Here is a 27,794-nt window from a genome sequence, read left to right as displayed (position 1 = left end):
GACTCTGTGAACTTTAGTTTCTTCATCTGTAGAAATATGATGATTATAGCAAATCCAATTCACAGACTTATTTAAAGGATCAAATGAGGTAATGTGCTTGGAAAACCATAACCCACTATGTGGATAATATTTAACATTATTACTGTGAGCTCCTGTGAGCTGGAAAAAAAAAAAAAAAAAAAAACATGAGAATGTTTCAGACCTGCTTAGGATGTCAAGAAATTGAGGTGCAGAAAGTTCTTAACAGGCTCTTTTTACTTTTTCACTTCCCATTTGTTCACTGGTTTCTTTTAAAATTTATTTTTGCTATAATACGTTCATATATACAGAAGAATCACGTACTGTGTGTGTGTGTGCGCGCGTGTATGAGAGCAATAAAACAAATGCTGAGTTCTCTACCGTCTGGCTTAAAAAAAATATTACCAAAGCCTTTAAGTCCCCCATCTCCCACCCCAGTCATATCCCTCTCCCTCCCAGAAATAGTGTGTAAACAATGATTGTGAATTGTCTTTTCCTTGCCTTTAGTTGTATTATACATGTGTATATGCCTAAACAATATATTGTATTGAGCGATTTTTTTTCCTATTTTTTTCCCTCCTGACTCCAATATCGCAAGCTAGATGGTATCTCTCTGTACCCTTCTACTGTCCACCTCATTCTTTGCCACTATCTCCCCTCTCCCAACTCAATAAAACATATTACTTCTGTCCTTCAACAGACCTTATAAGGAGAGACTTTAGAAAAGATCCAGGCTTCAGATTTACATGACCAAGGGGTGGGTGTCACTAAGCAGGAGCTGGGGCATCAGCTGCCAAAGCAAATGCAAGGATCCAAGAATGGGAAGGGTCTCCTGTCAGCATTGCCACTCGTGATTCATTTGGTGTCCTGGATGGTCACTTGACCTTTCATCTTAATAGAAAAAAGACTTAAAAACAAATTGAGGTAGGTTTAGGTGTCATATTAAGGAATTTGGACTTTTCCTACAGGCCTTTGGGAAGCAACTAAAGGTTTTGAGAAGGGAGTGACAACTCATAACTGCTTCAAGGCAGATGCCATGGGAGACAGGTGGGCCAGTGAGGTAACACCTAGCCTGGGGCAGGGGTGCAGGTATGTATGGCTGGAGGACTGTAGCCAGATTTCAGAGGAACTGAGTAACTAGTTGGATATGGGAAATGCTCAAGAGAGAAGAGCTGGTGATGGCCGACATTTTAGAATTACCTGGATAGAAACATGGTAATGTTCGTAAACCAAAATCCGCAACAGAGAGGAAGATTTAAGAGCCGAGCTGATTAGAACAGGCCAGAATGCTAGTGGTCCTCTTTCTGTTGTTTTCCAGAAAACAGTGATTAAGTCCAGCCTTTCTCTCAGAAAAGCAACCAGGGGTGGGTGAGTCTATGCGTCCTACTTTGAAGGGCTGTGGGTTTTTTACATGCTAATTGATAACTTTTGTTGACTAATTCCAACTCCCTGAGAGTTACAATTTCCCTGACTTTGAATTTCTCATGCTTAAAATGAGGGGCTGGGGTAAGATGGTCTCTGAGGCCCTTTCCATTATTGTAATTGTGCAATTCTTGGAACTTTGCCCAGAATAGTAAACAGTAGCAGAAGAAATTCATGAGCTTTGAGAATCAGATAGAACCGAATTCTAATGACTGCTGCAGTTCTGATGCCAGTTCCAGTGTGAATCAGCCGCAGTGGCTGCACCCTTGGCTGCTCGGAGTCTCCTCCTCCCGAAAACTGAAAACCTTACAGGGCTGTGAGTCTGCTCGCACGTGACAAGGCCCAACTCGGTGCCTGGCACGGTGTAGGTGCAGGGTGAAGATTGATTTCCTCCCTCCCTTCTTCCTTCTTCCTCACTTTGTTCCCGAAAAGAAGGTGTTAGTCTGACTCACCAGCTAATGCTTGCTGGGGTGAAGCTTTCTTTGCAAACTCCTCCTTGGTGCCCCCAAAGCAGCTATATTACCAGGAAACTGCCTTCCGCCAGCTATGCTCAGTTTACCCCAAAGCACAAGCCCTTCTGGGTCCGAGGGAAGCACGAATGGCCAGGACACCCCTGGCAGCAGGTCTGTGGTGGTGGTTCCATCTGGACCCAGTCCCACTCCAAATGCCGCACCCAGGAACTGTGTGTCAGGTGGTGAGGAACCACCCATCTTCCCTGCACAAGTGAGCAGCAAGCACGTTTGCTCATTATCTTTAAGGGAAGTAGTGAATCAGACTGAGATTTAGTCATGTTTACACCGTGCTTTACCCTTGCAGTGCCAACAGCTTCGACCGAGGCTCCCTGATGGTTAAAATTCCACTACTGAAGCTCAGAGACCACTTGGGACTCTAGCTAGTGCCTGCCACCCTGACCCCAGTCACTGAGTTTATCAAGATTCTCAGCAGGAAGAGACAAGAAGTAGTCCCCTCTCCTGCACTGAATAGTGGAATATTCCTTTCTCCTCGAAACTGTGGCCCTCACCCTTCTCCTGCAGGTCTCAGCTATGGAGAAAACGAAAAAGGAAAAGGTTGGGATCCCCTGGCTTTGAAAATTTGAATGCCACTTGGACCTGACATGTTTGTTTTTTAGCTCAAAATCGCACAATTTTTCAAGATCGAGGAGTTCTGTAGGTCCTATTCCAGCATTGTGCGATGATTTTATACTTAGGAATTTGTTTTGGGGAGAAATAGAGACATAATCCAATCAATCCTTGAGGAGGTACCATTTAGAGACCCTACTACTTCCTAAAAGAGAAGAAAGTATAAATATGCATGAATACGGGGTGCTTGGGTGGCTCAGCGGTTTAGCACCCCCTTCAGCGCAGAGTGTGATCCTGGAGACCCTGGATGGAGTCCCACGTCTGGCTCTCTGCAGGGAGCCTGCTTCTCCCTCTGCCTGTGTCTCTGCCTCTCTGTGTGTCATGAATAAATAAATAAAATCTTTAAAAAATATATGCATGAAAATACATAAATATTGATTGAGCCGGTGCAGAGTTCTACATTGCTGCCTTACATGTGAAGACACACACCGGCTGAAGTTGGGTTGTGTTACTTTCTCTCCATTTGAAACAGATGGAGGAGTTCTTGTAGGTTCGCAGGCACTGGAAGATCCATCTCACCTCCAATCTCTTGCTGGCCCGGTTCAGCCAAGCAGACAAGGAAGCAAGCTGGGTAGGCAGATGGGCTTACCTCGGGGTACCTTACAGATGTAGTAGTCTTAAGGAAGCTGTTATTAAATGCCTACTGTGTGCTAAGCAAAATACAGCACAGGATGAAAAAAAGATGAACGAGAGAGACCATTTCTGGCCTCTTGTGGCTGCTTCTAGTTAACAATCTGTGACTCTATCCCACATGCAGCAAATTTTTTCGATGTTCCAGTGAATCCATTTTACTTCTGCAAGGTCACATTTTGGGCTTTAAGTTCCCAAGGTGCCATCTAGACATAGAAAAAAAGTAAAATAAGCAAGAAAAAGGAACAAAATGACAGTGCTGACCCTGAAGAGCGATCAGCTCTGAAATGGAATCCTTGAGATGGTCTTTGGTTTAAAGCTGGTCTTTGCCTCTTGAAGCAGCTTCCTGTGGCTGTCTCTGCAAAATGGATGATTGATCACCGATGGAAACTTAATTACCAATTAATTGGTTACTATTGAATTGCCGGTACCTTTCAGTTATCTGCTACTCCTCAGAGCAATCCATAGCACTTCTGTGAAGAAAAGCTTCTAATTAAATAGTGCAATAGCACTCATTAATATATCAAAATAAATGTCTAGAACCAGAACATTTCATTAATTACAAGAGTCAGTAGGTTTAGCATCTCTGAAACTGTTTGTTAATCTATTGCCACTTATAATGAAGAAATAAATATTTGTTGCTATAATAAAAGACCATTGTAGATTATTTTTTAACGATAAGAGTCGCAGATGAACTCTGTATTCCATGTGACAGAATTTTGACATTAAGGAGAAAGGCTGTTTTACATAAGGACAACTAAATTTTTTTTTTTGACAACTAAATTTTTTATTTCACTTTGTTCTTCGACACTAAATCCGTCCTAAATACACTATGGCAGCTTTCTGATTATTATAAATACAATAGGATGATAATAGAGAATTCCTAACCTTCAAATTATTTTCCTTAGCTTGAAACTACATACAAAACTATGTAAAAATAAACTGTTTCTCTTCCAAGTTGAAGATAGTTCCTTGTTATATCCTCCCGCCTCCTGTTATCTGCCCCAAATTTACCAATTTCCAGATGTCTTATAAGTACAGTCAGGAGCCAGACGCTCTATTATTTGTTTCTTATAAACTCGTAACTATATCAACTCCAGGAGAAAAAAAAAAAGCTTAGTAATATTAGTTTATATTTTCACAGTCATCTCCCATCTACCCATAACTGATTCACTTACTCGTTCATTCACTCAATTAATATTTATTAAAGATCTATGTGCGATATTTCACCTACTGTGTGATGTTTCACCCTGCAGTAAACAAGCAGGGTCTCTGGTGGCAAGAATCAATCATGTAATCCACAAGCAAATAGTAGTTGCAGCTCTCAGGGTTATGACACAGGTAAAATGTATTATGCAGCAATAATAGAAGCACTTGACCTAGATGTTAAGGTCAGACTAGGCCTCCTAAGGAAACGATGACACCCTAAGATCTGAAGGAGACATAGCAGTCAATAAGGTGAATGAAGGTGGAGGGATCACTCCAGGAACAGCATGTGCAAAGGCCCTATAATGGGAGGACACGTGGCATATTTGGAGAACTGAAAGAAGCCGCTCACTGGAGCACAGAGCATAAAGGGGGGCACAGTGAGGACGAATTTGCAAAGTTCAGGAGGATCCAGATGATGCAAGCTCCCCAGGCCAAGTTAAAAATTTTTGTCTTTCATCCTGAGAGCCATAGGAAAACATCGCATGTCGTAAACACAGTGACATGATGAGATTTTTGTTTTAGGAAAAAAGAAAATCCGGCTGCACTGTAGAGAACGAATGAGATCAAATGTGGCAGATCTAATTTGGAAGCCAGTGTAGTAGTTCAGGAATGAGAAGAGGTGGCTTGGATGGGGGTCAGAATGTGGAGATGAGAGAACTGGGTGGGTCCCGGAGATGTTTAGGAAGTACAAATGATAGAAATTAGTGATGGTCTGTGCATGGAGAGGAATCAAGGATGGCACCTAGATCGATGGCTTGGGCTTCCAGAGGAATGGTAGAGCCACTCACTGCATCGTCCGCTCAGGCAGGAGGGAAGGCCGTGGCTTCTACTTTGGTCCCGTCGAACCTGAGGTCTTGGAGACGTCGGGTGGGGATTGCACAGTCACCTCGGAGGAGAGGGGAGGGGTTGGTACCAACGTATGTGTCCCCTAAATGGCAGCAGACCCCACAGGAAAGGCAGCTTGTCTGGGGGAGCGTGAAGAGGGCGGAGAGGAGCCGCCCTGGGATGGAGCCCTGAGAAGCCCCGACACCCGTGGCCAGGCGTGGGTGGTCCCACACAAGGGCTAAAGGTGGCAATTTGAGAAGTGGAAGGAAAACCAGGACACGGAGGTGTCAAGGTGGAGGGAGGGCCCACAGTGCTTAACTGACATAGATTACTGAACAATATTTTTAAAACTCTGAAGCTGAACCTAAAGGAGAAATACCTGATTGAGTGGTAATCAATCAGGTATTTTTTGTAAATTGGTACCTGCGGCATTTGATGCACAGCTTTGACAGTCTTTTTTGAGCCTTTCCCCTTAATGGTGACAAATACTGGGGTGGTATTCTTCTTAGGCACTGGGTTCTATGGTAGGAGAGATCTCTAAATTAGCCCATTTAGCCTTGACCACAGCTCTGCAAGGTAGGCACGTTGCTATACTCTCTCTACTTTACTTGTGAAACGGATAACCTAAATTTTACCAACACACAGAGGTTATAGGGACTATGTAAGGTAAATACCCGCGAGAGACTGAGCTCTGACGCAGGAACCTGAGTGGGGTGCGTGCCGTGCTGCCCACCTGTGGCTTGTCTCTCAGCCACCACCCCCTACCGCCTCACTGCCCGCAAATGCACAAGGGCACACATTGTAAAATATAACGTATTACGCGTGACCCTAACACTTACAATTCCAGTTGACATCCATCTTTCTGGACTTGACTGCTGGAAGCATTACCTTTCTGCCCAGGGCTGAGACATGTACGGTTTTGTTTCTCTTTTACTAGCACCACCGAGTCCCACTGCTATGTATGCACCCATCCAACCCCAGGGCGTGCTGCGATAGCGAGGCCTACTGCAGCTAAAAATCTAGACACACGAGTAGCACCTCTCGGTCCTGAAGCCTTGTGGGTCCCTAGAGAAATTTCTGCCTGTCTGGGGCTCCTAGTTTATTTGCATGGTTGTCCTTGCCATTTTCCTCTGAGCTCTGAAAAGACACACTGAAAAGTTTCTTAGCGAGCTTGCTCGCATCTGGACTCACATGAATTCTGTGACCATATTTTATTCCAGACACTTTTGAGAAATTCATCGGGCTGTGAAGCGCGCAATGATGAATATCGAACGGAGTTCACTACAGCTTTGCAGCGCGTTGACTTATTCATGGGCCAGTTCAACCAAGTCCTCTTAACGTCTATATCCACCTTCATCAAAGGAGACCTCACCATTGCTAATCTTGGGACGTCCGAGGGTCGCTTCATGCAGGTAAATGCTTTCTATGAGTGGCTGTGTCTATGTCACCTGGTGGCATGCAGTTAGTCTGTTTTTGCCTCGACAGTAAGGTATTTGCAAATATTGTAAAGTGAGAATCGCAGCAAAAAAGACCCAGACTGGAAAGCAAAACAATGAAGCCCAGGCCACTCATTAATGAAGGGCATGGCTGATTTTTGTTAAGTTCTTGAAGCTTTCGGTTTCAATGTGGTTGCTTTAATTTCCTTGCCCAGAATGGTTTGGGATTTTGTTTGTTGTTGTTGTTGTTGTTTTTTCCATTCATGATTTCTATCACATGATTGGAATAAAATGAAACAAAGCACTTCCAGGCGATGTTTTCCTATTTCAAGGGAAGCTTCGGATGAAAGGAGAGCTATTGTGTGAACCGTGTGTCTCCATGAGAAGAAACATTCACATCATTGAGAAGTATTGGCAGGAGTTAGGAAAGGACGTTATCATCAAGATCCCATTGTAACTCCAGCTCTCCTGATTCTGCAAAAATGGGGTCAGACACAAAGAAGTCCAAATACTGGATGGAGGAGGGGGGGATATCTAGATTTTATTAAGAAATGCTTTTAATGGATAGCAACATATTTGCATACAATAAAAATTCACATTTCAGACTTGCAGTTAGCGTGTTTCCTAGATACAAGAATCACAGCACTTTGCAGAAATTAAAATGCTCTTATGTTGAATCTGTTTGATTGCTTTTGGGTAGTGCTTTCAACGCGAGGTCATCGTTAGGTTCTTGATTAATGCACAATGACCGTGGCATCTACAGAAATGTTGACTTTCTACAAATACTAGAAATTTCTCCTAAAGAGAGATGTTTATTTCATAATTGTCTGATCTAATTAATATCCCAGTCAGCCAATGGCCCCTAGTAAACCAATTGAGGACAATGATGTTTTCCTATGACTTGCCCTTTTGTACATCCTCTATCTATATTCTTTTATAAGATATGATTTTTTAAATTACCACTGTCTTTATAGTAGTATGGATATTGGTCATCGCTGTATTTTTTTTATTTTTTTATTTTTTTTATCGCTGTATTTTAAATCATGTTCTCCTTGTACTAGCTGGGCATGGTGAAATTTTTTCAAAGTCATAAAACAGGTAAATAAAACCTTCCTAGCTCAAAACTAATCACATAGATCCTTCTATCTAAATGTTCCCACATTTGGACTCCCCTCCTCCCATTGCTTCAAATTACTGTACTTTCCCCCCCTCCCCCCTCTCTCCCAGCCCAGTGTTCTTATTTACCCACCTCAAACCATTCAGTTCTGTCTTAACTTCTTAAAATCTGAAGACTGGATGCCCAGTCCCCTCCTACATACACTTGCACTCTAAAGTATTTGAAATATGGCCGTATCTATTATCCTTGTAAAATATGTGGTGGTGTTTTAAATGTGTTTTTAATTAACATTGATATTATTCTATAGAATTCCAAAAAATCTGAACGAGCATGAGAGAATCTGGCATCTGTTGAGTTCCTAATGCATTCACCATGTTGACTTTTTATCTTTATTTTTGCTTTTCTTTTTTTCTAGATTGTTTATTACCTCATCCGTCCAGTTTCATATTAATAAGCTTTCTATAGTCACTTTAGGTCTTACTTTTTTTTTTTTTTGTTACATCAAAAGGTTCCTGGCCAATTTCCAGATTCTAAAGTTGTAATAAAATCCCATTTTTAGATAGATTGCTCCGCTAGCTGAGTAAATTCTGCTCTGTGACAGAACCAACCACCTAAGTGGCATGTCATGCATCAGTCTCGTCATAACAGAAATGCTGTGACGAGTACTTTATTCTTGTCTCCCAGAATTTTCATAAAAAAGCTGTTTTATGCCCATTATGTGTGTGTCCAAAACATTAAAGATGAAAATAAGTAAGTAGATATTTATTTTATGCAAAGTTCTGATATCACTGATTTTTTTTTAACCACTTGGTTTCTAATTCATCAGATAAATATTGGGAACTTACTAACTTTGCTCTACTAGGCAAGTAAGTAAAGCAAAGGAAGCAGTGACACAAAACCTGTCTTTAAGGCACTAAAATTTTAGTATGGGCGATAAAAAACATGTACCTGATATCAAGGCTGCAGAAGACAAAAGACACATAAAGGGCTATTGAGACCCACATAGGATCCATTTCTCTGACATTTGTCCAAGAGAATTCCATTCCCTTAAATTTTATGTAAATAAACCCAAAGCCCTTAAAGGCTCAAAAAATCAACATCCCTGAAATCCAGTTTGTTTACAGCAAATAATGTTGGGGGAGGAGTCAGTCAGGCGTGCAGCAGAGACCTCGGGACCTTCTAGCTTCAGTTGGCTGAGCCGTACTCCCAAGCTCTACAAATGTTTTGATGCATTAAAGTGCTAAATCTGTGGCCAGACCTAAGTTCCTACAACTCATGTTTTAAGAATACTGTGAAGTTTCTGTTATAAAATAGAATGGACATCATTTTTTTCCAAAGACAGCTGCCATACATGAAAAGGAACAGAAAAATGGTTTTTACTTCCTTCCTATCCTGAAGCCTAAAGTCAAAGTTGCTTTGCAAATGTTTTCTCTCAAGAGTTTGCAGCTGTTTCTGCCTTTCCTATTGTGCTTCTGTTCAGCTCTGGCTGGGAATACAAGCTTCAGCCCCAGCTGTCGGGTGTAAAGTGAATCAGGTATTTCACAGTGGTTATTTGGTTAGAAAGAATTATATTGTTTAGCTAACAATATTATATGTATGGCCGAGAAGACATGTTTGACATGTTTCTAACATTTAAACATGTGTAACTTATCTCATACAGGTGCAAGTCTGTCTGAATAGACTGATGTGTACATGTATTAGAGTCTATCTGTAGCACCGACTCAACGAAGATACAGATTTCAAAACCAGTTTTTATTTGTCTGATCACCCTCTTGGGATGCTTTGAAGTAAAAGAATACGATAAGTCCTATTCAGGGTAGTGTAAGGAAACAGTGAGAACAAGGCTTTTTATAAATCTTCAAGGGGGAGGGGATGTTGAAAAGAACAAGGCCCAGGAACATTAGTGCAGCGTGCCGGGCTACGTGGGAGAGGGAAGACGGTTACTCATGAAGATCACAGGACTAATCACAGGGATTGCCCACGTCTCCCCTTCTGAGCTCCTCGTCTAATCAACTTGCAAAAAGAATGCTTGCTTAATATAAGTTTTTTTTATTATTTTTTTTACAGCTCTCTTATAAAGCCTTTAATCTCTAGATGCGAGGTTTTGCTATTAAAATATTTGTGCATGTCTGTCGGGCCAGGGAGAGTGAGTGTGTCGGGTGGGTTGGGGGTGGGGACTTGTTTCAGGTTCAGCTCCACAAACATTCGTTGGGCAGCTATGTTGTCTGCATACAGTGGCCACTGCCTGGGCGCTGTCACAGCTGTCACTTGGTTCTTTGGCATCATCCTTGCTCTTCTCTCATCCCCCTTTCCCATCTTCCTATTTCCTTGGTGCTGTAACCACTCATCACCCCTGTTCTCTTGTGCCTCTTAACTGGACTAGTTGGATCATAAGCAAGAAAGTCAAAGACCTAGGAATCACCCAAAAAGACATCCTTTGCTTGTGATCATTACTTATGACCATTACTTAAAGGATTAGGTTAGTAATCAGTGAACCTAAGGATAATTACTCAGTCCCAGTAAGAGGAATCAATTCATCTATTGACCTCCTGTCTTCAAATTCTTTCAGTTCCTGTGCCACCATCATGGTATGTCAGTGCTTTGTGTTGGAAGCCTGTGGCATACATTACCTTTGGGATTACTGCTCTTTTAGAGAATGTAGACACAGATCATCAATTCATCAATGCTGTGAGCATCCGGCAGAGACCCAGGCAAATGAAGCTTGAACTTAAACAACATTTCTCTTTAGGGATTGCTAATTTACTGGTGTCTTTTATGAAATGCTCAGATAAAAATACCATCTGCCTTTCCTTTTTTTTTTTTTTTTTTTTTTGGTTTTTAAATATACATCCTTGATTTAGTTGCATCCCTAAAGAATGGTGGATTTGGTATATTTCTTTAGAAGAAAATCTGGAGCACCTGGGTGGCTCAGTTGGTTAAGCATCAGATTCTTGATTTGGGTTCAGGTCTTGATCTCAGGGTCTTGTAACAGAGCCCCATGTTAGGGTCTGTGCTCAGTGGGGAGTCTGCTTGAGATTCTTTCCCTCTCCCTCTGCCCTTTCTCCTGCTCATGCACATGCATGCACTCTCATGCTCTCGCTCTCTAAAATAAATAAATCTTTTTTAAAAAAATGTTTAAATAGAAGAAAATATATTCATGAATTCTGAGATTTCTTTTGTTTGAAAAAGAGACCATTATAAATAATAATTTCAGAGTGCTGTCTATAAGTAAAAATCAACCCCAGTGCATGTCTCTTAAAATGAATTCATGCATGCTTTTGAAATACAAATATCGTGGGATCCCTGGGTGGCTCAGCGGTTTGGCGCCTGCCTTTGGCCCAGGGCGTGATCCTGGCGTCCTGGAGTTCTGCATCGGGCTCCCTGCATGGAGCCTGCTTCTCCCTCCTCCTGTGTCTCTGCCTCTCTCTCTTTCTCTCTCTCTCTGTATGTCTATCATAAATAAATAAATAAATAAATAAATAAATAAATCTTTTTAAAAAATGAAATACATATATCTTATATACTCTTATATACATAGAAAATGGAAACATAAATATTTGAAATCATGGGAAAATGCTAAGCTTCTTCTGTTTTGGTTTTTGGTAATAGAGAATAACTGGGATTTCTTGTTTGGGTCCTTTTTTAACCATTAGAGAAACATTTTAACACATGAAGTATATTATCAATAGGGTTGTTTTTTTTTTAAACTCTTCTCACTTCTAAAATTCAAAAACAGACATAGTCTGTATAAATTGGCAGATCCTACAGATACTGTATTTGAAGTATTGATTTGAAAGTATTGATTATTTAAAATTTTAAAAAATTTTACTAGTTTATTTGGGTTTTAGATGTTTGCTTTTTTTTTTTTTTTTTTTACAAAGGTCTCGATCTGGTTTTGACACATTTCAACTCACAATCATTTCTAAAAGTCAAAACACACACACACACATCAGTATTGCAACATTTTTAGTATATGTGCTGCTAAAGCAAGAACAGTATTGCAGCAGTAAGAAAATTGTTTTGCTTTTTGTGTATACCTGGCCTTTGTAGTATCAAGTTGGTATAGAAGCACTCATGCCCATTTACCAAAAAGAACAAAGGATAAAACAAGAAAAGCTACATTTAATTCAACTTTTGCCACCTGGTACTTTGTCTTACCACTTTCCTTTTTTGAGCTGTCAATACCAATCAGCAATTTGTATCTCTTCTCATGTTTTTTTGTTTTTTCATTTCAGAAAACTAGATCTTTACTTGCTTGAAATAAATAGCTCCATTCTTCATATCTGATTTCTTCCTACACAAACACCAATTTCTCTCACATACTGAGGAAGACAGTAAACCTAAAGCAGGTGTCTGAACCAGTTCAGGCTACTATAACAAATTCCTATAGACTTAAACAGCAGACATTTATTTCTCACATAGGTCAGGAGGCTAGGAAGTTCAAGATCAACATACCAGCGATCTGGTTTCTGGTGAGAACTTGATTCCCGATTCATAGATGGCTATTCTTGCTGTGTCCTCACATTGTGGGAAGAGGGAAAGAGAGTTCTCTAGGATCCCTTTTATAAGGGCACTAATTTCATTCCTGAGGACTCTACCCTTATGACCCAATTGCCTCCCAAAGGCCTTACCTTCTAAAACCATCACGTTAGGGGTTAAGATTTCAACATAAGAATTTTAGGGGGACACAAACATTCAGTCTATTATAGTAGGTAAGAAAGCAAGAGGCAGTAGAAGCAATATCTTGAAAATGCAGATCGAACTTGCAGGTTATGTAAATATCTGAAACATTTAAAAACCTATTCCTTCATCAAGCCTCAAGTGAGCTTCTTATTTCAGTCTATTCATATATTTAGGCAATCGATATGCCTTTACGACCTAGTATGTGCCCCATACCCTGTTTGGGGACAAGGAAAGCAGACCCACTTTCTGATCCATAAGGTCCTGGGACCCTGAGATCATGACCCAAGCCGAAGGCTTAAATGACAGCCACCCAGGCGCCCCTGTCCTTTATATATTAGAAAATGTATCACACAAAATTACTTTGTTCAGGTTTATGGATTTTGGAGCCTAGCCACAAAGGTTTTATTTTATTTGTACATATATTTCTTTCTCGTGTCCTCTCCCAGATAATTTGAGATCATAGCCACAACAATCAAGTGCATTTGGATTCCTCCCTACTCCCTCAAACCCAATATATCAGTCTTGTATTTTTAGGAGCATTAAAGATAAAGTTTTTTTGGATTTTTTTTTTTTTGAGACCTAAACATTAAAGATTAGTTGTCAACACAGTCGAAGATAATTGCCACTCTTCTATTTCATACTAATTATCCTAAGATTGCCAAGTGATTTATCATAAAAATTAAATTTAAGTGCTAGATTCAGTTCTGTCCTTAGAAATATCTCCATGACAACCAAAAAGTACGTCTGATTTCTTAAAAACATTCCTACAGGGGTATTTTGAGGGTTAAAGTGATTACTCCATTATTTGGAATTCTAGCAATAAGATAAAGTAAGGGATTAATGATAGAAAAGCACTCTTGGCATTTTATAGCAGTAGGTATCCTGCAGAGAACGGGCTAATGATCAACAAAAAGGTATTTGCGGCCTCTCCTTAAAACTCCAGGTATCTCACTTTTCCCTGTCTTCTCTGGTTCATCCCATTTTCTCCAGAAAGCCACACTCATCCTAGCTCATGATCAAAAGTAGAACTCGCTGGCTCTACCGGTAACATTTCCTCTGTGCCACCAAAAACTATTTAGATGTGGAGTCTTTCTCCTTAGGCACACCTATCTTGTGCAGCCAAGATTACTGAAACAAGGAGTATTTGGCAAGGCAAATATATTGTGAAATTTGTTTTAATGCTTTGACTCATGAGTGGCTCTTGAGAGCTCAGAGTTGAAGCTTTTTATTAGTATTTACTCTGGTGCTCCAAGAGTATAGCAGTTGAGTGTTTAAGAAGAGGTCAAGCAAATCGGATTCTGGCATTAGATAAAGCTCCTTGGAAACCTGACTCTTGTACTTTCTAGCTAAAATTCTCTGTTGTATTTTCTTTATGGCAAATAATAGTATCTACCTTGTAGGATTTTTTGTAAGTAAACAAAATATTCACTTAAAGCTCTCAGCACATTGACTGGCTCAGTCTCATATACATATGGTGCTCTCCAGACAAAAAGTCTGGACGGGGAATAAATCAATCGACCCAAGTTCCAGAGATGCGAAGAGCTTCTTTATGAAAAGAGAGACAAAGGTTAATCCTTTCTGGGGAATGAACATTTGAATGAGCTTCAGATATTTGATAAAGTCAAAGATGATGACCTAGTAATTAGGAAGGGATTGCTTGTTTTAAATATGAGATGATATTAAGGAAAGCAAAAAGGATAAAAAGGGGTGCTAAGAGTTGATTGTTATGTAGCAGTTCTGAATAGAACGGAAGATACAAAAGGGAGGCAAAATGCAAATATTCGTAGGAAGGTTCAAAGGGATGAATAATCGTCAGTGAGGTGGAAAGCCTAGAATGAGGCAGAGAACAGAGTCCAGTTATTAAGGGAGGCTGGAGTTTGGTTTTGTGTTTGACTTGTGTGTGAGAGAAGGAGATTTTTTTTTTCATCTTTGTAGTTGAAAGTGGTTGGTAGCAATCAGGGAAATATGAAAAAAAAATGAGGATGGGCAGATAGAAAAAACAAGTGTTGAGCATCAGAAGTGAGTCAAAAATTGGGTAACCAAAATCTCAATAATTTGGGATAGAGACATTAAAAGTCTGCTATCCTGATGTTCTGTTTGTACCCTGTACCCAAGGGGGAGATAGACCAATGATTAAACTTCTTTTTACTTTGGCTACGAAAGTCACAGATAACTATTTGGACCCTACATTTAGGAATAACAACCGTTTCCATCCTTTCTCATCCTGACCAAATGACCTTTGATCCATCATTTTAACTTCTGTGCAAATATAGCCACCCTGCTTAATGGAGATGTTTTGAAAGTGCTGAGTGTTTGGGATAGAACAAGTGTTAGAACAAAATGTCATGATGTTTAGCTTTTGTAGCTATATGTGAGTTTGGTTAGCTTCTCTATCAACAACCTACTCTCTGGGAGTAAATTAAATACTTTGGGAATCTTCCCAAATGGTTTCAGGCTACTTGACTGTGCTGAAGAAAAAATTTACAGCTAGTTCCCTGGAACATTCATATGTTGTGTGTGTTTGTTAAGAGTACTAAGCATTTAATTACACCTGTAATTTTCATTCCCATTTTACAGATGAGAAAGCTGAGATCGAATGGTTATTTTATTAATCATAATCTCATAGATGCCCATGTTTGTCCCATGATTTCATACCCCCGGTAAATAAATAAATACAGTTTCAATGAAACATAAAAGGGTATTTGGGATGTCAGACAATTTCACAAAGGCAGTTTCAAGCTCAGGGCTGCACTCAGCCTCCTGCACCTCATGGAGTTGCAAACCGATTGCCTGTTTAAGAGTAAAAGTCCTCCGAGCACTCCAGAACTCTCCTCAAGTCTTGGTAGTGTTCATCTCTGATAGTCACTCTGATTTTATCCCTGGACTTCATTATTACTGGGTTCCAGCAGCCGGGAAGATGGAAGTTATATGGCTGAGAAGCATCCTAAGTTAGAAGTACCTGAAAGCAAGAATGACACAAGTCATCAAACCTCATTTCCAAGGCATTTTTAAAACCATCAGACCTTTATTATAAAACCAGGTCCAGAAGCAGAACTTTATAATTCAAGAAATAACATCCGACTGGACCATGGCCTATGAAACCACAGCACGTTATTTTATAATACCTGAAGGCCTATTTTGACCTCAGAAGATCTATAAATATGACTTAAGAGTAGCAAAGCTGGAACTAGGTCCGGGTCCTGCAGACTCCCCATCCACTATCCATTCCACTACGTCAAGGAAAGCTGCCCAGTTGGGGCAGGGAGGGAGAATAAATTTTAAAAATAATCTGAAATCCTTGTGCGTAAGTGAGGTCTTCTATTCTGGGGAGAGTTTTGGCTCCTCCAGTTCCCAATACAATCGTGAAGATCCATCTGCGTGGGCTGGTTGATGACCAAAAGATCTCTTTCCCTAAAAACCATTAAAAAAAATCTTATGCAAAAGTCTGCCGTGGGGGTTCAGATGAGCTGTCTTCAAGGCAGGAGATTAGGAGATGTCGTATTGATTTACAATGAGATAAACCATTGGGCCTTTGGTTCAAATACCCCCGAGCTCCCCTAATCTGTTATTAGCATTATCGTCCCCGTTTTCCACTTGTATCTAAACTGAGCTTGTTGGACCAAGGTCTTTCGTGTCTCGTTTCTCAGGTCGTGGTTTCTCGATCAGGATTGTCGACCCCTCACGTGAACTTCCGCCTGGACTCCCACCCCGTGTCTCCAGAAGCAATTGTGGAGCACCCACTAAACCAAAACGGCTACACACTCGTTGTCACTGGGAAGAAGGTAAGCCCTGTCCCCACACGGAGGTTCCAGGGCTGCAGGTTTTCCTGAGTCGGTATTTGCAGTTCCATCTAACTGCTTTCTGTCTTGGTCTTGGAATCACCTCTCCCCTCTCAGGTTGTTTCTGGAATACTCCAGAGATCTTCTGAACCCAAGATAAATTTTTATTCAGGAAGCTTGGACCAAATGGAGGTCCTCTCCATAATGTGTCCTTTTTTGTCCTGTATTTCTCAGTGAGAAAAACAAGCGCGCGGAATGAGAATTATGGTCCCAAGGGCAGAGCTCTAGCGCAGGCAGCTAAGTCCTGAAATGTAATCAGAATCTGACACCAGCCCATAATCCCTCTTCTCTTCGAGAAGGAGGTGCATCCTGATGCCGAATGATATGTAAACTTACTTAGAATTTCCCAGGGGTTCAGTGTGTTTTCCAGCAGCTTAAATTATATTCTCTTGTTATTTTAAAAGCGTCTCAGACAGAGCAGAATGTCCCTCCTAAATAAAACCTCTCACATTGCATGACAGTCCTTGTGTTCCCTGGACAGCAGTGGTCATGTTTATCACATGTGCGCCAACCGTAGAGGAAAGGAAGGAATTTGGGGGTTTTGTTTAAATCACTTAATTACTGTTGCATGACTTTCACCCATAGGTGCCATCTCTGGTAGACTCTATACAATTATATTTACATTTATCTTTGGTGTATTTAGTTTTCACTGAGCAAGCAAACAACCCCTCTGGAAGCTCTCTGCATCACTTTCCTTCACAGATCACCAGGATCCCACTGAATGGCTTAGGCTGTGAGCATTTTCAGTCCTGCAGTCAGTGTCTCTCCGCCCCTCCCTTTGTGCAGTGTGGCTGGTGCCACGATAGATGTGTGCACCTGGAGGAATGTCCCACTGGAGCGTGGACTCAGGAGGTCTGTCTGCCTGCAATCTATGAGGTAGGAATCTGTCAGCTGTCGTGTATGGCTTTTGGTAAACATAAATCCCATTAATGACAAAAATTCACATTCAATTTATTCATTTAGCTGCGAGACACCAGCCAAAGCCCCATCGATCTTCAGGGTTTTCCTTCACGGTGGCCTTTGGACACATCACCCTGCGTCTTGTACCTGAAGTTACTTGCTTTACATTCACTAAGTAGTTCTTTCCTGGAGCAAGTAGCTCTCCCTTGTGCTTTGTGAATAAAAGAGCGGGGGCCAGTGAGCAATACTGCTCCCCATTTCCTCATCCTGGGACCCTTCCCTTCTGACTTATCTGACTCACCACCTACGTAATCTACCGTGCCCAGACATGAGCCTCCACCACACACAGAGAGATCTGCTCGTGGCATGATCCAGAATCTTCAGCTGACCCTTGCAAGCTAGGGATGCCAGCCGCACTGGGGTAGACAGGACAGAAAGTTTCTTCCTGTGTGATGGATAGATGGTGGCCTTGTCTCATCACACGTAAGACTAGATAGAGGCTCCTTCCCAGGCCACTGTGGGAGGTGGGTGGACAGTGAACACCTGTTGGTGGCTGTGTGGCTTCCCTCAAAGTTCCTGGACGAGTAAGTACAGATGCAACCGGTGACTATACTAGCATCTATACTCTGAGCCATTTCATTTTTTAGTTCGTTCCAAAACTGTTTACTGAGTGCATGCTATATAGCCGCCCTCTTCTAGACACTAAGGACATGTGTACCAAACAAGACAGAAGTGCCTCCTCCTATTAGAGAATTTAGCTTCTAGCAGAGAGCTCAGTCATAACATTGTGGCCACGCTCCTCAACCCTCTGCTTCCTTATTTGTTGAAGCAGATATTTGGTGCTATGAAAATCTCCATGGCAGTTTTTTTTTTAAATGTCTCGATCCAAATACATTTGTTCTTGAAAATAATTCCCTCATGAGGACCCAGTATGTATTTTCCCTGCCCACATATAGAACAGTTGGACTTTAGTAAATGGCTCTTGTGAAAGACTCAAGTTAAAGGTCTCGGTCGCCTGGTTCAAGCCCAAGTAAACAAAGCGTGCAAGTCAGAACAAGAATCACCACCCCGCCTCCCCCAAGCGCATGGCTGTTTTCGTTTAGTTACGGTTTGGGGCAAGATTTGTGCAGGGTGACTGGATTTTAAACCAAATCATTTTCTGTTAGGTGAAACACAGTTATAAAGACTTAGCTTGATGGGCCAGGGAATAAACTAGGAGATAGTAAGAAAACAGATTCAAATCTATACTGTGGTATATTATGCACCTTTTAAAAAAAAATTTAGTATATTTTTAAACCACGTGCAATTTTATACTTGTTTAAACATACAGCCTTGGCAATTTGAGACACGAGAAATCTGAACTCAGCAATTCCGCGAAAGAGATATGGAGAGAGTATATGGGGGTGGGGGGGAGGTTGTGTGCGTGTGTGTACATGCAACGGAGTCACAACAGTTTCAAGAATAGCCAAACTGGTGTTTTAAATACAGAGCAGTTGAGAGCCTGTACGAAAGGAACGTTAAATTTGACCGATGTACTTCCTTCTATTAGTCATGAAAACCATACTAAAATGGTTTTTTTAAGACAATTAAATATTTTAGGATTTTCTGGAACCAGACACTCTCTCACAGTCTTTAAATCTCCCTCTGCCATCACCTTTCCTAACTCCCAACTTTGTGTAGTTGGTGATTTTAAAAGGTTGCGTCGCATCGTGCACAAGTCAGTGAGGCTTGGGCTGTACGGTTTGGAGGAAAGTAGTGCAGCTGAGTCCATAAATCCCTTTCGGTTCATAGTTGTTAGGACGATTTCATGCTGCACTAGACCGTGACATTTAGCATTCTTACTGCAAAAAATAAGACAGATTATTCATCTATTTCTTATCTGTCTTAAACACTGTAGGCACAAAACCCAACTAGTGTATAGTTTTACTTTCCAGTAAATGTGAGTTAACCTGCTTTTCAAGGTACATGATGTTCAGTGGCTGAAATTCTTTGCAATTCCACATGAGAGAGATTTCAGGATTGCAAGCCCATTATTTTGTTTCAAACATGTTATCTGATCTCATACTTAAAGAGCAACGAGAAATGCTTCAGAAAAGGAAGAGCACTTTCCAATGAGTTCTGAATTTATTAAGATAAAATTGTCATATCTTGTCGGATTGAATTCAGGCCCAGTGAGACAATAAAATGGCTTATTAATTGATTGGAAGATGCAGATAAGAAGCAACAATGATATCTCATGGGGCAGCGGGAGTGGGGGCGGGGTCATTCAGGCTACCACCAATAACACGACCACCAATATATTTGTGATTTTTTAACTACTGAAGAGGCGAATTCTTCATTCAAATGAAGAGGGAATTCATTTTCCATGGGGGAGGGGGTATTGTTGTTTTAGCGTTCTCATGTATTATCTTGGTGGATTTTGAAAGTGTGATCGTTTATACCATTCTCCCCTCTGAAAGGGTGAGAGCTGCTTTTGTGGCTGTTACTCCCCTGTCCAGACAGGTGGGAGTCCTAGCATCTGTGGCTTTATGCTGGACGCTCATTTCCTTCCCACAGAGTTTCCCTGCCCTTCAGGATAGCTCAGAGTGCCAGCTCATTGTTGGTTCTATCCCAGGGTGTGTTGTCCAAGACCGCTTCCTTCCTTTTCCCCTGGAAGAGTGAACATTACCCCATAAGCTAAGAGGGAAACGTTCCCGATGCCCTGCTCTAATATCGCAGCCCAGGGAGGATAGCTAAGCTCAGCTGGCCTTTGGAATCCTGACCAACTGACCAGCAAAGGTTTTAGAACCTCCATTTCTGTCCCCAGCATAGCAGCTGAACAACTCTCAACATCTTTTCTCAAATCATCACCCAATCCATTATATAGGGATATATATATTATATAGGAATATAAATAGAATATAGGAAGTAATGATGTATGTAGAGTGACACACTTCAATTTTTATATAGAAAGGAGGGAGGGATCTAAGCGGCAGGGTCAGGCCAACATCAGCCTTAGGCAGCTGTTTTCTATGGGGGAACCTCCTCCTTAAGCAAGGGAAAGGCAGCTATGTGGCCGCCTCAGGCTGAAGACAGTCCAGGAGGCTTAGATGCCTCGCCCTCTCCTACTGGATTTCTGACATTTCTCATTTGCCTAGACTTGGACAAGTAGATGTTTGTGAAGGGCACAGGTGTGTGATTTTATGGGTAAAGCCAAGACTTTAAGGGAATCTGGTAGCAAGGGTAAGTTTAAGACTTTGGTTTGGAATTCTTTACTTGGGATGGATGGGAATGTTTCCAAATTTGAATTTTGCTAAAAGCCCTTCTAAAATGTGAAGGAATCACTTTTAGGCTTTTGCTACTTGGCCTTTAGCAAACACCTTTACTGATTTTCAAGTTGCCTCTATGGTGCTGCTGTTTTCCCACCATTGTACTTTACAGCACAATTTACAATATGTCCCCCCCCCAAAAAAAAAGAGCATTTCCTTTCTCAATTGTGACAAAGCTGCTGAGGAGAAGCTTATTTTTAACTTGGAAATTTGTTTTGTTTTAATAGGTTTAGCCTAAGATCAGTCGTCTTATAGACTTTCATAAGCACCTTTTGCTATCTTGTGTCGCACTGGCCAAAATTTTATTAATGAGCTCAGATCTTACTTTCAACACACCCAAAGTAAACCTGCAATAGGAAAATGAACCTATTTATTTAACATTGAACATGGGGGAGAAAAAAAAAATCAGTCCTAGCAATGAGATGTAAAATAATGCCAAGAGACATAATTAGAAACATTGCTACATTGGGGGCTCTCTGTATTTTTTTTTAATATCTACTTCTAATAGAAATAATACACTGCATGTATTTATTTAAAATTACATCATTTTTTAAAAGCTGAGTGTGGGGATCCCTGGGTGGCGCAGTGGTTTGGCGCCTGCCTTTGGCCCGGGGCGCGATCCTGGAGACCCGGGATCGAATCCCACATCGGGCTCCCAGTGCATGGAGCCTGCTTCTCCCTCTGCCTGAGTCTCTGCCTCTCTCTCTCTCTCTCTGTGACTATCATAAATAAATAAAAATTAAAAAAAATAAAAAATAAAAAAAAAAATAAAAGCTGAGTGTGTCAGCCAGCCAGCTGATATATATCAAATGGTGAGCAGATTTAAAGAAAAAAAGGAAAATACCAAATCAGTAATAAATATGAATTAACAAGTATAAAAAATAGATTCATTCATTCATTTGTTAATGCGTAGCACATGGAAGATGATTTATAATGAATAATGAATGAATGAATGGTAGATACATATTGAATACCGTCTCTGTGTTGAGCATCATGATGGCTGCTGAATGCAGCTGTGAAGACACTGGATACCAGAGGTATTTTTACTGTGTGACTTTGTTTTTCTCTGGGTGGGCAATACCTCAGCACAAGGCAGTAGCAAGCACCCAGCTGGTGCACAAAGCGAGACACATATGGGTGCTTGACTCCTAGGGCCCAGGAAAGGTTTTGGTCAGAGTTTGATCTGGAGGCCCATGGAGGAGTTATAATGAAAGTTACAAGAATGTAAAAGTCTGGGCCCAAACTGTGTCTGCTCCACCCTAGAAGATTACCAGATGAATTCACTTCAGACTGGCCCAAGAAGGCCCTCCATTTCCACCCGGGCTGAATCTGCTCTCTGTTCCATCTCTGGATCTCCTGAAAACAACTTATTTCAGCAGCATTTAGTCTTTTTTCTTTTCTTTTTTTTTTTTTTAAGATTTTATTTATTTATTTGACACAGAGAGAGAGAGAGGGAGAGCATGAGTGGAAGGAGGGGCAGAGGGAGAGGGAGAAGCAGGCTTCCCGCTGAGCAAGGAGCCCCGTGTGGGGCTCCATTCCAGGACCCTGAGATCATGACTTGAGCCAAAGGCAGACACTTACCCGACTGAGCCTCCAGGCTCCCCGAGATTTCAATTTTTTTTTTAGCATCTTAGTTTTTTTTTTTTTAAGATTTTATTTATTTATTCATGAGAGACAATGAGAGAGAGAGAGAGACACAGGCAGAGGAAGAAGCAGGCTCCATGCAAGGAGCCCGACGTGGGACTCCATCCCAGATGCCAGGATCACGCCCTGAGCCGAAGGCAGACACTCAACCGCTGAGCTACCCAGGTGTCCCTAGCATCTTAGTTTTAATATTTGTTCCAGATTCTGTGAAATTTGTGACCTTTTTTTTCCTGCAGTGAAAATTCCATTTTTTAAGACAGTGAAAGAAAAATGTCAGACTGTGGATGCATGTTTTGTTTGTTTCGCACACAAACGAAAGATAATGTCTTGACTTCTTCTTAAACTTTTTGATTGTCCTTGTAGGTTTTCCCAACTAGTGCACCCCTGGAAGGAGGGACAGTGCTGACTGTATGTGGCTGGGACTTCGGATTCAGGAGGAATAATAAATTTGATTTAAAGAAAACCAAAGTTTTCCTTGGAAATGAGAGCTGCACCTTGACCTTAAGTGAGAGCACAACAAATATGTAAGGATCTTAAAATGTTTTGCTGGAATGTGGTTGGAAAACAGGTTCTGTTTTAGAATGAATGCTTGTAAAGACTGTCCCAAATCTCCATGTCTTGAATTAGTAAGTCTTGGTCCTCTAAACATCCTTTGTGGAACTGTTTTGCATTTTGTTTGTGTGGGTTTTTTTTTTTTTTTTTTTCAGATCTTATTTATTTATTTGACAGGGAGATAAAGAGCACAAGCAGGAGGAGTAGGATTGGGAGAGGGAGAAGCAGGCTCCCTGCTGAGTGGGGAGCTTTTTGCGGGACTCGATCCCAGAACCCTGGGATCATGACCTGACCCAAAGGCAGACGCTTAACTGACTGAGCCACCCAAGCGCCCAGAAACTGTTTTGTTTTTATTTTTTTATTTTATTTTTTAAAGATTTTATTTATTTATTCAGAGAGAGAGGCAGAGACACAGGCAGAGGGGAAAGCAGGCCCCATGCAGGGGGCCCGACGTGGGACTCGATCCTGGGACCCCAGGATCACGCCCTGGGCCGAAGGCAGGTGCTAAACTGCTGAGCCACTCAGGCGGCCCAACTGTTTTGTTTTTAAACCTACTTACTTACACACCGGGATTTAAAAAGGAGAAAGATGACATTGCCGAGGTAAAGAAAAGAAGAATCCAGCATCTGGGAGTTTTTCAACCATTTTTGTAACATTTCTTCAGAAATTGTTTGGGTAGGTTTGAAAGAACAGCATTTGTTAGAGTTGCTCCAACTTCAAAATCTTCAAATATAGTCTCCAATGGTTTTTTCTATAAAAATCAGTGAACAGGGCAGCCCTGGTGGCTCAGCGGTTTATCTCATATAGCCACTCATCCCAGGAGAGAGCAACACCATACTGATTTTACAAAGGTCGTGTCTGAAGTTCAGAGAAGTGGAGCCTGGTTTAGCAGAGGCAATCCAGAGGGTGAGAGCTCGAGAGGCCTTCAGACTCAACTCTCCTGATCCAAGACACATGCTTGTTCTGCCATTTTCTACGTTTACCTTCTATCAATGTAAATCCCATAATGAACGAGGAATCCAGAAACTTTTAGTTATCGTGTAGTAATAACAACCAAACATTTCAAGTTTTATGGCTATAAAACTCCTATCATGTGGTTATTTTATACCTTGTAGAATTCTTTCTGGGATCACGCAGAGGTCTAGAGACCATAACATCTATTAATGTCGTACTTGTTTGGCTAATGGAAAAACAAGTTCTTTCTAGAAATCTCCCTTGTTAGTTCTTACTCCCTGCTTTATGTGTTAGAGCCTGTAAAAGTAAAACATAATTCATTCTCTTCTTTAAAAAGTTGCTTAATAAAAAACAAATCAGGGATGCCTGGGTGGCTCAGTGGTTGAGCGTCTGCCTTCAGCCCAGGGTGTGACCCTGGAGGCCCAGGATCAAATCCCGCATCGGGCTCCCTGCATGAAGCCTGCTTGTGTCTCTGCCTCTCTCTCTCTCTCTCTCTCTCTCTCTCTCTGTGTCTCTCATGAATAAATAAATAAAATCTTTATAAATAAATAAATAAATAAATAAATAAATAAATAAATAAATAAAAACAAATCATATTTATACTTTTTCAGGACTGTAAGATTTTGAATTAATATTCAAAAATAATTCTATGGAAAGTCTGTCACAATTTCATGATTTTTAAAGTAATGTAAATAAACATGTGACATGTGTAACCACAGAAATGTACCTGTTGACATATTTTAATGAAGAGATTTGGTTTATTTATAATTAGCCCAGTATTTCACATGGTGCTGAATTATTTCTTTATCTTAAGTACACCAAGCATTATGCCTACAGTTTTAGAGGCTTAGACCCAGATTATTATAAATTTTTCAATTGGTGAGGTCCACACTGATGATGTTTAACAGTTCCATGTTGTCTGTGTGAAGTGTAATAGTACAGAAGTGGAAATATACGATTTTTAGCCCTAATACCACAAAACCCTGTTTGCTATTCAGAGTAGCCAGCTCACAATTTACAGTTAATGTTCCTTCACATGAAACAGCCAAACTAGAAAATTCCTTTGGATTTGCAATATATTAAACTTTGGGGTTTTTTTCAGGCTGAAATGCACAGTTGGCCCTGCAGTGAACGAGCATTTCAATATATCCATAATTATTTCAAATGGTCGAGGGACAGCACAATATAGTACATTTTCGTATGTGGTAAGTCTAAGCACTATGTTCTCAAGAACTAGGATATTTGTTACTTAATCTATTTAGAGTCATAAAATTAACAAGTTACTTTGTTTTGTTTTGTGCTTATTTCCTATTCAGGATCCTATTATAACAAGTATTTCTCCAAGTTATGGTCCCAAGAATGGTGGCACCTTGCTCACTTTAACTGGAAAATACCTCAACAGTGGGAATTCTAGACACATTTCAATGGGTGGAAAAACATGTACTTTAAAAAGGTGTTGTATATTTATTTTTTGTTGCATCAGTCAAGTAGAATTAGTTTCTATACGTAACAAATCAAGAAAAGATTGTTCTTTTTTTTTTTTTGTGGAGGAAAATCAAGTTGTATAGTATTTACTCCTCTACTGACAAAACTTCCTTCTTCCCATATCCATCTACCCTTTTGCTGATTTTTCTACCCTTCCCTTATGCTTATTAATTTCACTTTTTAAATTTCATCTTTCCATCTACCTTCTCTAGTGTTACATGTTAGGATCCTGACTATGCTGTGAGCCGTGAGATTCTGGTGATTGACAATAAATTAAACATTCCCATCAAGATTTGCAATTCCCTAAATCACTTTAGGGAGGTGAGAAAGATGGGGGAGATTGGGTTTAGAGGGAAGTTATGTTTGATCCTTAGAGGTGAAAGAGCTCAGTTTAATCAAGTACCAAAAAGATACTTTAAAAATTACTTAAAATCCCAAATGTTTTGAGGTCTTTGACGGATTCTCTACAACAAGGCTAGGTTTGGGATCCAGTCAAATGTAAATAGGCCACATTAGAAAGCTTTTTTCTAGACACATCTGGAAATTCTCATTTAGGAGCCAATGAGTGATATACTTTTGATTTATGCATGTAATTCTAAAATATGTATCTAATAGCTAAGGTCAGTTTTCTTAATTTTTTTTCAGTGTGTCAGATAGTATTCTCGAATGTTATACCCCAGCTCAAGCCACTGCAACTGAGTTTCCTATTAAATTGAAAATTGACCTAGCCAACCGAGAGATGAACAGCTTCAGTTACCAGGAAGACCCCATTGTCTATGCAATTCATCCAACGAAATCTTTTATTAGGTAAGTATAATCTTCTGATGGGTATAAAAAAATAATGAACAGGGCAGCCTGGGTGGCTCAGCGGTTTAGCACCGCCTTCACCAGGGCCTGATCCTGAGGTCCCCGGATCGAGTCCCATATCAAGCTTCCTGCATGGAGCCTGCTTCTCCCTCTGCCTCTGTCTCTCTCTCTCTCTCTCTCTCTCTCTCTCTCTCTCTGTGTCTCTCATGAATAAATAAATAAAATCTAAAAAAAAAAATAATGAACATAAGAATGATTTGTCTGTCAAATAGTCCAGAGGAATTGCAGTTTTATCTCTAGCTTTGATGCTGTTCCATTTCTTTTAAAGGCTGCCTTTCTAATTCAGGAGTGAAAACTACATTCAGGTTCTGAGTACGATTTGACTTTATCATTGCTAGGTTCATGCCAAGAAACATTTTATCCTACTCTATTACAGTTTAAATGGATTTCAGTGCAACAGTTAAATGTGGCACCATAGTATTTATTCACGTACATTGTGTAAACGTCAATTCTGTACTAACTTGAGTGCCCAAAAGTGAAATTACCTTTTTCCCTCTATTCTTCAGTGTATTTTTGCTCCGCCTGCTTTAGACACAGCTTTTCCTTATACGAGACTCCTTTTGAGTCAGTATCTCATTGGGCCCAGTTCAGTCTGCCTGTTTCCATTAATCCTGTCTAAGTTCATTTTTCTTGGATTTATTTTTAAAAGTTAAAAAAAAATTCTTTTGCATACTTTGTGAATAAAAAGAAAAATACATTTCTTCAACTTATGAAATAGGAATTTTTAAAAATATTTTCAGTTTCAATAAGTTGTTTCCAAAGAAGAGTGACCATTGAACTTCCATTTGACTTTGGCTGTGACTATAAACTGTAGTCATGACATGTGATGTAATTTAACTTCTTTCTTAAAATACATGGTAGAGAAAGGACCTCTCAATATTGCTATTTTTCTGTTTTATTTTGCCAGTGGTGGGAGCACAATAACAGCTGTTGGAAAAAACCTGAATTCAGTGAGTGTCCTGAGGATGGTAATAGATGTCCATGAAACAAGAAGGAACTTTACAGTGGTAAGTCTTTGAGAGATGGTTGTACTTAAAACACTTCATCTCTGCCTTTACCCCTGGCTTTCAGGATACATAGGACATTTGTGTTTTGCTTTTATTTTATTTTAAATATTTTATTTATTTATTCATGAGACACAGAGAGTGAGAAAAAGAGAGAAAGGCAGACACACAGGCAGAGGGAGGCTCCATGCGGGGAGCCTGATGTGGGACTCGATCCCAGGACTCCAGGACCACGCCCTGGGCTGAAAGCAGACACTTAACCGCTGAGCCACCCAAGTGTCTCTGAGTTTTGCTTTTAATTTTGCTAGTTACCTTCCTTGCAGCACAGGTCAAATAGTCTATTTTATACAGCAACTAAAATTCTCTTGTCTCAGGTTAACGTTATAACATTATAAAATGCACATACACGCACACACACAAAATGTTAGACACAAATGATTATCAACTTGAGGTAGTGTTTTTAAAGATAGTCAACACAGGTAGAAACTACATCATTCCCTATCTTAGTTCAGGATGTTATAACAAAAATACCATAGACTGGGTGGCTTAAGCAACAAACATTTATTTCTCCTACTTCTAAAGTCTGATTAAGTTTAAGATTAAGGTACTAGCAAATCCAAGCATCTGGTGAGGGCACTGTTTCTAATTTGCAGAAGACCACCTTCTCATTTTATCCTCACATGGCATAGAGAGAAAGAGGAAGCAAGCTCTCTTGTGTATGTGTGTGTGTCTCTCTCTCTCTTTTTTTTTTTTTTTTTGAGA

General features: G+C 40.5%; 1 protein-coding gene and 1 long non-coding RNA gene across 5 annotated transcripts in view; one reads left to right on the top strand and one right to left on the bottom strand.

The window, feature by feature from the left end:
- MET (MET proto-oncogene, receptor tyrosine kinase) overlaps positions 1-27,794 on the top strand; it is a 124,153-nt gene that overhangs the window by 47,227 nt on the left and 49,132 nt on the right. For all 4 annotated transcript variants that reach the window (XM_072783342.1, XM_072783341.1, XM_072783339.1 and 1 more), the window contains 8 exons: positions 6,464-6,655; positions 16,127-16,261; positions 17,021-17,194; positions 22,534-22,694; positions 24,779-24,881; positions 24,993-25,129; positions 25,807-25,968; positions 26,936-27,035. In XM_072783342.1, coding sequence (XP_072639443.1) covers positions 6,464-6,655; positions 16,127-16,261; positions 17,021-17,194; positions 22,534-22,694; positions 24,779-24,881; positions 24,993-25,129; positions 25,807-25,968; positions 26,936-27,035 — 1,164 coding nt within the window. The remainder of the gene's footprint in view (positions 1-6,463; positions 6,656-16,126; positions 16,262-17,020; positions 17,195-22,533; positions 22,695-24,778; positions 24,882-24,992; positions 25,130-25,806; positions 25,969-26,935; positions 27,036-27,794) is intronic.
- The window catches only part of LOC140608600 (uncharacterized), a 54,293-nt gene continuing 41,575 nt past the window's right edge, over positions 15,077-27,794 (bottom strand). The window contains exon 3 of the long non-coding RNA XR_012010580.1: positions 15,077-15,438. This is a non-coding gene — a long non-coding RNA (uncharacterized lncRNA). The remainder of the gene's footprint in view (positions 15,439-27,794) is intronic.

The sequence above is a fragment of the Canis lupus genome, chromosome 18 (assembly GCF_048164855.1).
Source record: "Canis lupus baileyi chromosome 18, mCanLup2.hap1, whole genome shotgun sequence".
Classification (NCBI taxonomy): Eukaryota; Metazoa; Chordata; class Mammalia; order Carnivora; family Canidae; genus Canis; species Canis lupus.
This window is presented reverse-complemented; position numbering and strand designations above follow the sequence as displayed.